Genomic DNA, 11,877 nt, shown 5'->3' on the forward strand with positions numbered 1-11,877 from the left:
TGCCAAAGAGCTTTGTGAAAGGGCTTCTGTTTTACATGCAGTCTGATCTCAATGTGGCTAAAATCTGACATGATTACACTGCAGGATGACTGCCTGGATGATTGCACAGACACCATCCCAAGTTATCTACCCATTAAAATACAGGAGGATGCTATTACTATTGCTAGACCTGTTAGCTGGTTTTGATACAGTAGCATGTGATAGCCTTATGGAATGGGTTGAGGATTTACTGAGATGGCTTCAGTCTTTTCTTACTGATAGGACTCCGCGGGATTTCACATTTCAGACCCATTACCCATGACCTGCAGGGCACCACAAGGATTTAGTTTCTCATATTTTCAGTCTGCCACTGGGAAACATAATTACAAAGATGGCCTCAGCTAGCACTGCTGTGCCGATGACACTCAGCTCTACATGTTCCTTGCAAAAGGATGAATGAATCCGGTGAAGTGCCATAAACACATGCTTGGATAAATTACAGGAGTGGATCAATGCCAGCTGCTTAAGACTAAATCCTCACAAGTCAGAGGTTCTTATGATGGGTACCTTCAAGCCAGTTACCAACAACTGAAGGCTGGAGGCTCTCATTTGCCATTTTGAAGCAGCCCTGGTGAGTAATTAAGTCCTCCTTTTCTAATCTTAGGAAAACAGTAAGTTTAATAACATATCCCTTGTAATTCTGTTAAATTATTAAAATTATTACAATGTATTTACACAAATGGAAAAAGACTTTATTTGTATTTTTATTAATACAAAGCCATAAGAATCAGTGCGTTGTTGCTACATGCCAAAGCATGTATAAACGGAGACGCAATTCCTTCCTAATATAGGAAACAATCCTTACCAGGCACAGAAGTCATTTGCTATGTTGCTGAACATGTACCTGACAGTTCTGTGGAAACCATTTATATTACAAAGCAAACGCCTTCTTGCATAATTTGTGGACCAGTAAGAAAATGTCTATTTCAAGAGAAAGAGAACTTGCTAATGGGGAGGACTAGATTATCTGTTTTTGGGAATTAATATTTAATCTTAAGATTCCTTTTGTTTGTCTGGCCACCTTCGGTGCAAATATCAGCTTTGGGTGTAGTCATCCAATCCTTTCACACCTTCCAGGTCTACTGTGTAGTAACAAGAAGACTGAGGGATGTGTGGTGCAAAAACTACCTCCATTGTTCGTAAGATACCTCCAGCATGTTCTGCAGGGGCAATGTGCTGAGTCCGTGCCACCATCACCCTCATTAAAAGCTGGTTAGACCATGAAATGCCCAGTGCTGGAACTACTTTTTTATCCTGCAAACTAAACCAAAAATAAAATTTCAGAATGATGCCAATCATTGTCTAAAGAGAAAACATACCATATAGGTCTTGTGTATCAATGTTTTTCCCCCTGAAGTGTGTATTTTTTGCCCTAAGGGCTCTGGTACACGGGGAGAAAAGTCGCCCGCCACAAATCTCCCTTATTGCGGGCGACTAATCTCCCTGATATGACATCCCACCGGCGAAAATCGCGGGCGACTAATCAAAGCCCTAAATCTAGCCATTCACATACTGATAGAATAATGTAAAACATATTCAGATACCAATAGAATAATGTAAAACATATACTAAACAATTTTTAGTACACAGCAGACAATTTGAATATCTTTTGCATGTCAAACCAAAAGTCCAGCCTAATGGATTTAAACATTTTGGTTGGGCATTTTTAAAGGAGCATTAGAGAGAAATATGCTCAGCTTGCATGGGAAACTGGACTGTCAGCTGTTAAAGTGCTCCAATATACTGCCCTGCCTTTGATTCAGTACAAAACCCCTAAGCACGTGCAGAACTTACAGTAAAGGTTCCCATACTATCAAAAGTATTAAAATGCACACAAAACCTAAAAGAATGGCCAATAAATTCTGTGGTGTATTGTGTTACACACTAATGCTAAAGCCAATACTGCCCATTTGCTCAGTAACACCCCCAGCTGGGCATAGCAATGTGCTGCTGCAATAAGCCAATGCTGCCGAGTTGTTTACAGCAGCCAATCATTAAAAATCAATTCTTTAAAACAAATACTCTTATTAGATTGGTTGGTCTAAACGATTCAGGTGCACTGGCTATACTCAATAAACACAATCTGTGGGTAAATGCAGCTTTCTATAAAAGTTTTACTGACTTGGCATTTAGTAGCAGCCTTGCCTAACCAGGCCACAAACGTCCTTCACATCTCCCATTAACCTTCTATTGCAGGGCTGGGCAAACTACGGCCCGCGGGCCACATCCGGCCTCATGACGCGAGACTTGGTGTCATTGGACGGCCGGAATTAAACAGACTAAGGGGGCGTAACACTGGCCTGGCCCTGCCCGCCCTGGCCCGGGGGTAAGTAAATGTTGCCCGTGAGCCAAAAAGTTTGCCCACCCCTGTTCTATTGTGTTATAATGTTTTTCCACCGCTCATCCAATGTCACATACAGTCCAAGGGGTGTGCTGTATAACTGGGGACACGACCATATAAACAGGAGCTAAAATACTTCATACCAGAGACAACATCCTACACTGTTTGTATATATATCCCACTGTATACATACAGTTCAGAAGAAAATTAGGATAAAATGAAACTTTAGTGTAAGAGAGTACATTTTGATTAGAATGCCAAGAAGTTTGTGTTATTGTTGAGAAAATTAACTTACCCCAAATCAATCTGTTCAGAATTCATCTCTCTAACTCTATCGGTGACCTAAACAGAAGTGCAACTCCAGTTAATTACATGGTTCAGCATAAAATGTAAGGTATGCCAAATCAGTCATGAGTTTGATTATTAGAAGATTTGTAAAATAAAAGAAACAGCAGCAACAGTCTTGGTTTCCCATGCTCACAGTGTTCTGTAGCCTGCCCGTAAGGCCAGCCAAGTGGATAAGGAGTATGTATGCTAACAATTCTCATTCTACAGACTTGTATAACACAGCAAAGGGATTCCATACCACCAATTTGTTATTGGTTGAGACCGAGCCAGACTGGAAGAAAGCAGACAGTATATACTATAACATTAGGAAACTCAACTATATTTGTGTTGGTGATAGTGTGGCTACAGGCAAGCAATACTACAAAGTACATTTGTTTTATTTAAATCTAACCCCTGCTTTTATCTCTATTTAATTTCTAAAATCACTATATTCTCTATAGCATATCTGGTATCTGCTATGCCAAAGGGAGATCTACAACAGCCCTAGTGGAACTTAAATGGCAGTTCATATGCAAGTAGAACACAAGTAACACAGAGGCTCAAGGAAAAATGGTGAATGTCAGAATGGACCTTCACTGAACTTCTATAGGCAGCACCTATACATTACATTGTATTTAAACTACATACAAAACCCTTTTATTTTTTGTTGATTATTGTCTCTTTAAATTCCTCTCTCCTTGGTAGTAACCACTGACGTCATGGAAACTGCCTAAAACCACAACTATAGATTGTTGCTTCTAATTAGATCTGTCTCTTAGCTTATTATTATCTGAGTGACCTTGACAACATGTACAGTAGTTAAAAAAAGGCATCATTGCAAAACATAATTCAGGCAAACTGACCCTTAACTAGACCCTTGGAAATAACACAGTGACATTGTCTGCACCTGGGCACCTTATGTTTAACTAGGCCATTCTGCTAGTTAGAATTGTCATTAAATGGAATCCTGGATACAAAATCTAACAAATCATACAGAAAAACAGATTTAAAGAAACAGGATTAGATTTTTGTGGTGAGTGCACATTACAACTTGTTATTTAGAAATAAATTAGCCCTCTAATTCCCTGTTGTGGGGATCCACATTGTTGGTAGGAAAGTGGTTAATGAGCTGCAGCACAAACAAGTATGTATTTACTAATGCATATTTAATAGTAAAAATGAGGTGCCATTTATAATTCCTCTAAGGGCCTTGGACATTATGTATTAATGAGCAATGGCACAGACAGGTATGTATATCATGTATCCCTACAATTTAAAGGTGACATATAGCATAAGTAAAACCCTTACCTAATTGTGTGGGCAATCATAAATAATATATAGTGCTGGTTTCACTCTGGGCTAAAAATTAACATCAATATCTTTATAGATCCCCTGCAGTCCCTGTCCCTGTATCAAATAAGGGGTAGGCGTGTCCTAACCTCCCAGCCAGAAGCACAGTAGGAGGGAGATAGCCAATCACAGCCCTGCAGTCACAAAAGCAAAAGCATGCTTCAGTTCCCTATCAGGTCAGCCTAGTTGCTGATTGGTTTCTATTCCACAGTTCTGTGTTCTGCTGGCCAGCCTGTACAGCCTGGGAAAGGAGGCAGCAGGAAGTGGAAGAGATGGGTGGTACTAGTAGGGTTTTGTAGAATAAATCATTAAATCAGTCCTAAACACATCTTTTTTAAGCAAATATTCTATATTTAAAGGAGTATAACGCACTGACACATTCTTGTTTTTTACACGATATGTCTTCTTTAAGCTTGGATTGGACAGTCCTTAGAACAGATGTATAAGTGAGTGCTAAAATGCAAAAGGGCTAATAACAGAGAAAGAACAGAAGCAATACCTGATTAATGCAAAGGACAGGCGTGAGGAATCTGCTGCTCATACTGTGAAGTTTAGCCCCGAGTGTTTGGAGATGTTTTGCTTTTATGGCAGCATCCTTGGCAGCAAATTCACAGCGAAATAATGCAGCAATTGAATCAATGATGACCAGACGGATTGAGCCCCGGAGGAGTAGAACTGGCACCTTTTTTGTGATGCATTCTGTAAGTGTGTCCTATAAAACAAACAGACTAGCCATAACAATGAGGATACCTCATATTAATTATATACAGTGGTTCTCTAAAGTTTGTAAACCCTTTAAAATTTTCTATATCTTTATATGAATGTGACCTAAAACATCATCTGATTTTCAAACAAGTCCTAAAAGTAAATGAAGAAAACCCAGTTAAACAAAAGTTATATTTGGTCATGTATTTATTGAAAAAATAAATCAAATAACATATCTGCGTGTGGCAAAAGTAGTGGTAGTTAGAAGAGTCACGTGCCAGGGCGCAACGGTAGGGAGGGGCACTAGGCACGTAGCTCTTCTGCCCTTCTGTAGCTTGTCACTGCTCCCTGCCCTACCTGTACAGGTGGTAGTGGGAGGATCAGTGCTGCCTCAGGGGTCCTGACCGCCTGAGGTAGCTAAGTTGAAGCTGCCCCCCTTGCTTAGTTTTTTTCACATCAGAGGGAGGCGACTGGGGGCCACATTGCTAGTACAGAGAGCGTAATATCACTCTTTGCAATAGAAGATTTAGGATTTAAAAGTTGGAATTTCAGCTAATTAAGTTATCAGGAGCATTTTTTTGCCGCCCCTGGTAACTGGGCGCTGCAGCAGCATCCCTGGAAGGGATGACAAGTGGGCAGTCCTGCTTTGGGTGCATTTTAATTTGTTTTGTTTTTATTTTTTGTCTTTGTTCCCCTGTTGCCAATTGTAGGCTTTGTGACTACATTTATGGTTATTTTCGGTCCACATGTGAGTATATGAACTGTAGCAGATTTATGGTTATGGTTAAATGCACTTATTTTTAATGTCATTTTCTTGGGATATCCTGAATCTTGTTTTGTGGGTGCCTTTTTGGAGACCAACTTGTGGTTTCAATGATATTCTGCAGGACAGCTGTCACATGTATACGCCTCTGTCTAAGGAGCTGTGTGTTGTCCTCAAAGTGACTTCAAATATCCCCATATTTAACAACAAGAGCACATTATTTTTTATTTTAAGTTTCAGTGACTAATGTGACACAAACTATATCACTGAACTCAATTATATGCACTGTGTGGACCTGTGAGCAGTATCTGTGTCCGATTAAGAAATCGGACACAATGGTTGCAATGGTTCCGATATCTCCAGTTAAGAGAAGCCTTTTGTATACAATTCTCTTCACTGGAGACTGAGTATGCAACCCCAACATTTGAGGAGACCCTGTGGGACCCGAGGGGTGAGAAAATTGTTTTGAGACTTTATAAATGTCTATGCCGACACTGGAATCTGATGACTGGGGGAGAACATAAATGGGTTATATCTCTACAAAGGATCTACTCGTTTAGGTTTACTCATTAGTTATTTCTCACACTGGTCAAACTAAGGAAAAGTGGCAGAATTGTAGATGCCAGGTGTCCTAAATGTAGTCACGTAGTCACCATATTGGAACCCAATGTTCCATACAGCAGGGGAGTGCTTTATGCTTTTTCCATTTCATAATATTTAACACATTAGGTAAATGAGATTAGGGCCACTTACCACATCAGCTGTGTGCTCAACAAAAATAGAATCTCCAAACCGGATGTTCTTGATGACTTCAGTTGGCACATCAGATCTTAGTTTGTGCTGTGATTTGATAAGTTGCTGCAAACGCTTACTTGGAAAGGCATCCTCGGTGCAGATGTAGACCGCTCCTACACAGGGCAGACCAGAGTTATTTCTTGATTTACACCAGAACAAATACTATTTGTTAATGATATAGTGCTACTTGTACAGTATATGCAGCACTGTCTATTCTTATAATACATTTAAGGAGAAGGAAAGGTATAATCGCTTACTTGAAACCCCTGGCCGGTGGTCAAATTTAACTTACCTGATGCAAGGCCACCATACTCCACGGGATACTGAACACAAAGGCAAAGCTGAAGGCCTATCTGGGTTTTCCCAGCAGAACTTTCCCCAGCAATTTCTGTAATCCCCACAAGAGGAATGCCACCTCTCAAAAAGTTATCCAGAACCTTACATCCAAGGCTAAGCTTTTGGTGCTGAGCTGGAAATTTGGCCTTTTCACTGTAAATCTGCAGGGCTGGTAAAAGAGTAAGATACAAAACACAGCAAAAATGTTTAAAGGGGGGGATCTAAACCCTTCCCTTTTGTTAAATATAGTTATAGTTCATCACCTCCAAATGGACCCCAGTGCACATTTCTTGACTTCCACTTCCAACTCCTAAATTTGTATTTTGTAGTTTTAGAGTTTTTTTCAACATCAACTAAGCTCACGTTTTTAAAAAGCACAAATTCTTCCTTAGTTATCAAAATATCTGATAATTTTTAAAAGTGGACAAAAAACGTGTAAAAAATAAAAATGAATACCTCGAATCGTAAAATTTAAATTACAGGTATGGGATCCGTTATCCAGACACCCGATATCCAGAAAGCTCCGAATTACAGAAAGCCTGTCTCCCATAGACTCCATTTTAATTAAATAATTTAGATTTTTAAAATTGATTTCCTCTTTCTCTTTAAAAAAAAAAACAGTGCTTTGTATTTGATCCCAACTAAGACCTTACTGGATGCAAAAAAATCCTACTGGGTCCAATTAATGTTTTATTGATTTTTTTGTAGACTTAAACCTATTAGCAACTAATCTAGAATACCCCAGAAACCACACGAGCCCAGGGCAGCTGAGAGACAGCGATCCTCTTCTGTCTATTCTTCAGAATCCCGGGGCAGACGCATGCGCAGTAGGGCGAGAATAAACTCTTTAAGAGTTCAGCTTTTCACTCTATTGCGCATGTGCAAGCGGCAGGAAGAAAGATGAAGGCAGAGGATTGCTGTCTTGCAGCTATCCCAGGCTGGGGGGTGCCTACCATTTGGCACCCCCCAGTGATTTTTTACCTTTTCTTCTCCTTTAGTGTTAGAGAAGTAAGAATAGGCTAAGCATCAGTTAGAAAATACACTATCAGCCATACATCCCTGGATCCTCCTTATAGTTAATAAAATGATTGCTCTCATAAAACTGATCTATAGTTCTCAACACACTTTATGCTTATTCCTTACTACTTCATTACTAAAGTAGAACTAGTAAAGGACATTCTGAGCTTCTGTACCTGCCCAAAGCCACCACAACCGATTAGCAGAGATGATCTGCACCTCTAGAAATGCCGCCAGCAGCACCCCATTTCTTTCTGCTGATTCATTGCATAGGATCTAGGTAGGCTGTTGTCACTTACCTGAGCATAGGGTATACAATATAAAATTAATGTGACAAACTCACACTATGTTAAACCATAGAAACCAGCACATTCTACGTCAGAATGAATTAATAATCAGCATCTTAATAAAGTATCATAAAATGCCTTCATTAGAAAATGATTTGTTTTGAGGACAGATGATAACAAGATATAATAATTCAGTGCTGACACCAGAGGAAAACAAAACGTGAAAGGTACCTGTTACGCCCAAATTCTTCCTCAGAACAGCAGAAACCGCTCTCTGTAAATGATGGACATCAGCCACTGAAAGGTTTGCCAACTTCTGCAGTTCTGGCACAGAAAGTGTTAAAATGTTTCCGGCAGATTTAATGTTAGCTGGAAAAGAATGTAGAAATTTAGGGGAAGATTTATTTAAAACAAACAATATTGGGGTATTTGCTGAATAGCAGAAGAAATGTAAAGTTTTTTTCTTTCTATTTTTGTGCATTTTGTATTTCTTACTGTCATAATAAAAGCTGCCAATGTGGCCCCTACAGACTGAATTGGCAGCTTAGGCTGATGCCAGATGTGACTGTTTTAAGCTGCGTATTTTATCCACCTAAAAACACCGCACAACCCACACAGCCCCTGAATATGGCTTTTTTCAGCCTGGCCTTTTGCCTAGTACTGGTGACGCAGCAAATCCTGTTTCCCATGGTGCTAATAGTGCGAAATAGTAAAAACACTGCGTATTTCCGCAAGGTCTGGCAGCTGCCTTTGTGTATACATAGGAATAGGTTGCTGTGCAAATAACGGCGTATTTCGGCAAATGCATGAAAAGTCCGTGGTAAGCGTATTTACGCATAGTGTGTTTTCCATCGAGACTGTTTAAGTTATTTCTACGGATGATGATATTGTGTGTTTTTCAGCTGCCGAGAGAATTAGAAAATACGCAGCGTAAAAACACCACTTCTGGCATTAGCCTTACAGGCCCATGTATGGAGCCTTTGGGATGGCCTGCCTGATTGACACCTGGCCAAAAAATGTAGCTGTGCCATGTATTTTGCCACAAGCAATTTGCATTTCAGCTAGGGTTGTCACCCAGCCAGTATTGGGGTGGGGGGGGGGTATTACACATTTACCTGCAATATAGTAAATCATAAACCCCCTGGCACACTCCCCTAAGCCCTCAACCCACCCCTTCCCTTCCTCAATCTCCACTTGATCCAACCTCTGGCTCTCCATAGTGTTGTAGCCCCGCTCCTTTTGATGTCATCTGCTCTATTGCCACACCCCTATTACAACATTACTTGCCCCCTTTCAACACCACCCCTGGCAATTTTAAAAGGTGGCAACCCTCATTTAAGATGGTGGAAAAGCATTTGAAGGAGGTTAAGTGAATCATAATCCCTGGGGGCAGCCCTCAGTAATAAAAATGGCAATTTTTAGGATTACCCACTGGTACATTCCAACTAAAAAGTATATGTTTTTTTTCTAGATGAAACAAGGTTTTATTTATGAGCTATTTTATGCAATATATTTGTATAAAGATCAACATTGGTGATATAGTTTTCCATTAAATCGTACGTGAAAACTGCAGGCAAACATATAGGCCTATTAGTTACTAAACTACAATTCCCACCATCCCCTGACAGGCAAACATTATATGGAAGTGCTGCCATTTCTAGTACAACAGTTTGTACTTTTATTCAGAGTGTATATGGTACATATGGAGGTGTCATGTAATGAGAGGTGTGACTTTTGCTACAGTTCTATTACCCCATCAGGCATTTGCATTCACACAGCTTATCAGTAGATGCTGCCTGTTGATTGCTTGTTAATTGCAGCACACTTTGCACCTGGTATTACCTCCGCTGCATTTTGTTGATGTTACTTTTCCCTGGAAATAAAAGTAGTGACATAAAACCAGGAGTTGCTTTCAACACCTCTGTTGATCTATGAGATCCAGTGAGCCTTTGGTTCCACTGTTTAATAGTTATAACGTACATAGGTATAGCAGGCATTCACAGATCCCACAGGCATTAATTTAAAAAAAAAATCCTTTATTACAAAAACATATCAGGTACAAAAATCCTTACCTGGCAATTTCTGTAATAAAGGATTATTTTCATTAATGCCAGTTCATTAGACAGCTGAGTAGTTAAAATCTTACCCTTCTTAACAGCTGCTATGATCCGAGGGCTCACTTCCAGCTGATCCCAGTCCATGATTCATGTTTATTTCTGCTGGAAGAAAACTGTAAATTTGAATCAATCATTACATGGAATCACAAAAGTAATGGTAAGATAAAAAAATGACAAAGACTTTATGAATAAATTAACATTATGATTATACACTATAATCCTATCATCTTTACACTACAAAGCCTGCAAACAAATGCAAAGTGGATTAAGTTCTAAAGGAAAAGGAAAGGTGCATTCACTGAGGAGTGCTTACCTGATACACTGGTTCTCTTCTTAGCAGAAAACTGCACTGGCCCAGGTACCTGAGAGCAAGTGATCCACTTCCTCCGTTTCTTGCACATGCTCAGATGAGTGAAAAGCTGAACTAAAACAAAAATCATGGCTTCCTCACTCTACTGCGCATGTGTTGGCCCCGCAATTGTGAAGAACGAAGACGAAAGGTAGAAGATCGCTGTCCCACAGGTACCACAGGCTGGGGCAGTTTTCGGCTAACAGGAGCACCAGGTCACAGTATTATTATTATTAACATTTATTTATAAAGCACCAACATATTCTGCAGCGCTGTACAATAAGTTGGTTTCATACATTGGACACACAGAGTAACATATAAAGCAATCAGTAACCGATACAAGAGGTGAAGAGAGCCCTGCCCAAAACATCAGTTAAGTCATTGCAATCACTGGGGGGGGGGCTTAATATTTGGCACCTCCCAGAAACTGAACCTTTCCTTCACCTTTAACTGTCATCACAAGAACTACTGACAACAGCCTGCTCTGTCTGTATGTCATGCATCTGAACTAACAGTATTGGTAACACCAAATAACCCCTAACCGATCTCTTTGCTTAAAGGGGTAATTCACAAGTTAACTTAATATGTCATAAAATAGCAAATTCTAAGCAAGTTTCAATAGGTCTTCATTTTCTATCTTTTATAGTTTTTTATTATTTGCCTTCTTCTTCTGCTTTCGAATGGGGGTCACTGACCACGTCAGACACAAAATATTGCCCTGTGAGGCTACAATTTTATCGTTACTGTTACTTTTTAATTACTTATCTTTCTATTCAGCCCCTCTACTATTCATATATCAGTCACTCTCTCAAACCACTCGCTGGTTACTAAGGTAAATTGACCTAGCAACCAGATAACTACTGAAATTCCAAACTGGAGAACTGCAGAACAAAAAGTAAAATAATTGAAAAAAAAAAACTGAAAAGTGAGCAACCCCTTTACGACCAGACAGAATAAAGAGAATGAAGAGAGGAGCATTCATATAGTGGGCTGCCCCTATGGTGCTATACAGAGGGCCCAAGGCAAATGTAGTCTGGAAAGTGACAGCTCATTGTGCTTCAGTGGGTGGGTAAGTGTCCGGACCCCTGACCAATATGGAACTATACTATGGGATATGATGGGATAGGATGTATATGCATGTCACATTTCTGTGCATGCACTTGGGCAAATATTTCCTTATGTGCAGAATAATTAGCACAGCAAATAAAGCTAAACTTCCCTAATAACACAATCCTTACCACTTACCTTGCCTGCTACGGTCCAATCCACCGAAAAAGCGAGCGTCATAAAAGCCACGGATCATAAAACAGACATGTTTAAGCAACAGCCAACAGACAAGCGTTTCCGCCAAACCTGCAATCTGATTGGCTAATGAGATTGTCAACAAACAGCCACGGCCTGAGCAGAGCTGCGCATTGGCTCGCCAATATAGTGTTGTCGGAAGCGCAAAA

The 11,877-nt window shown here is 40.0% G+C and overlaps 1 protein-coding gene across 5 annotated transcripts; it reads right to left on the reverse strand.

The window, feature by feature from the left end:
- Positions 1-709: 709 nt before the first annotated feature.
- Positions 710-11,791, reverse strand: xrcc3 (X-ray repair complementing defective repair in Chinese hamster cells 3). 5 transcript variants are annotated; one of them, XM_012968367.3, is made up of 8 exons: positions 11,672-11,791; positions 10,107-10,176; positions 8,192-8,329; positions 6,613-6,825; positions 6,279-6,433; positions 4,557-4,769; positions 2,676-2,722; positions 710-1,300 (listed from the first exon to the last, which is right to left on the reverse strand). In XM_012968367.3, exons 2-8 carry the CDS (start codon positions 10,159-10,161, stop codon positions 1,075-1,077), a joined length of 1,047 nt encoding a protein of 348 aa, XP_012823821.2. In that variant the 5' UTR covers positions 10,162-10,176; positions 11,672-11,791; the 3' UTR covers positions 710-1,074.
- Between the last annotated feature and the right edge of the window lie 86 nt (positions 11,792-11,877).

Source organism: Xenopus tropicalis, chromosome 8, assembly GCF_000004195.4.
Source record: "Xenopus tropicalis strain Nigerian chromosome 8, UCB_Xtro_10.0, whole genome shotgun sequence".
Taxonomy (NCBI): domain Eukaryota; kingdom Metazoa; phylum Chordata; class Amphibia; order Anura; family Pipidae; genus Xenopus; species Xenopus tropicalis.

What these genes read in the sequence shown, in the direction of transcription:
- xrcc3 (XM_012968367.3), bottom strand. Translation starts at nt 10,161, where the DNA reads ATGGACTGGGATCAGCTGGAAGTGAGCCCTCGGATCATAGCAGCTGTT. An exon ending in TTGAGCACACAGCTGATGTG is followed by an intron (nt 4,770 to 6,278) that starts GTAAGTGGCCCT and finishes TTTGTTTTATAG; the next exon opens with GACACACTTACAGAATGCAT. An exon ending in CTGTCCTTTGCATTAATCAG is followed by an intron (nt 2,723 to 4,556) that starts GTATTGCTTCTG and finishes ACTTCTGTTTAG; the next exon opens with GTCACCGATAGAGTTAGAGA.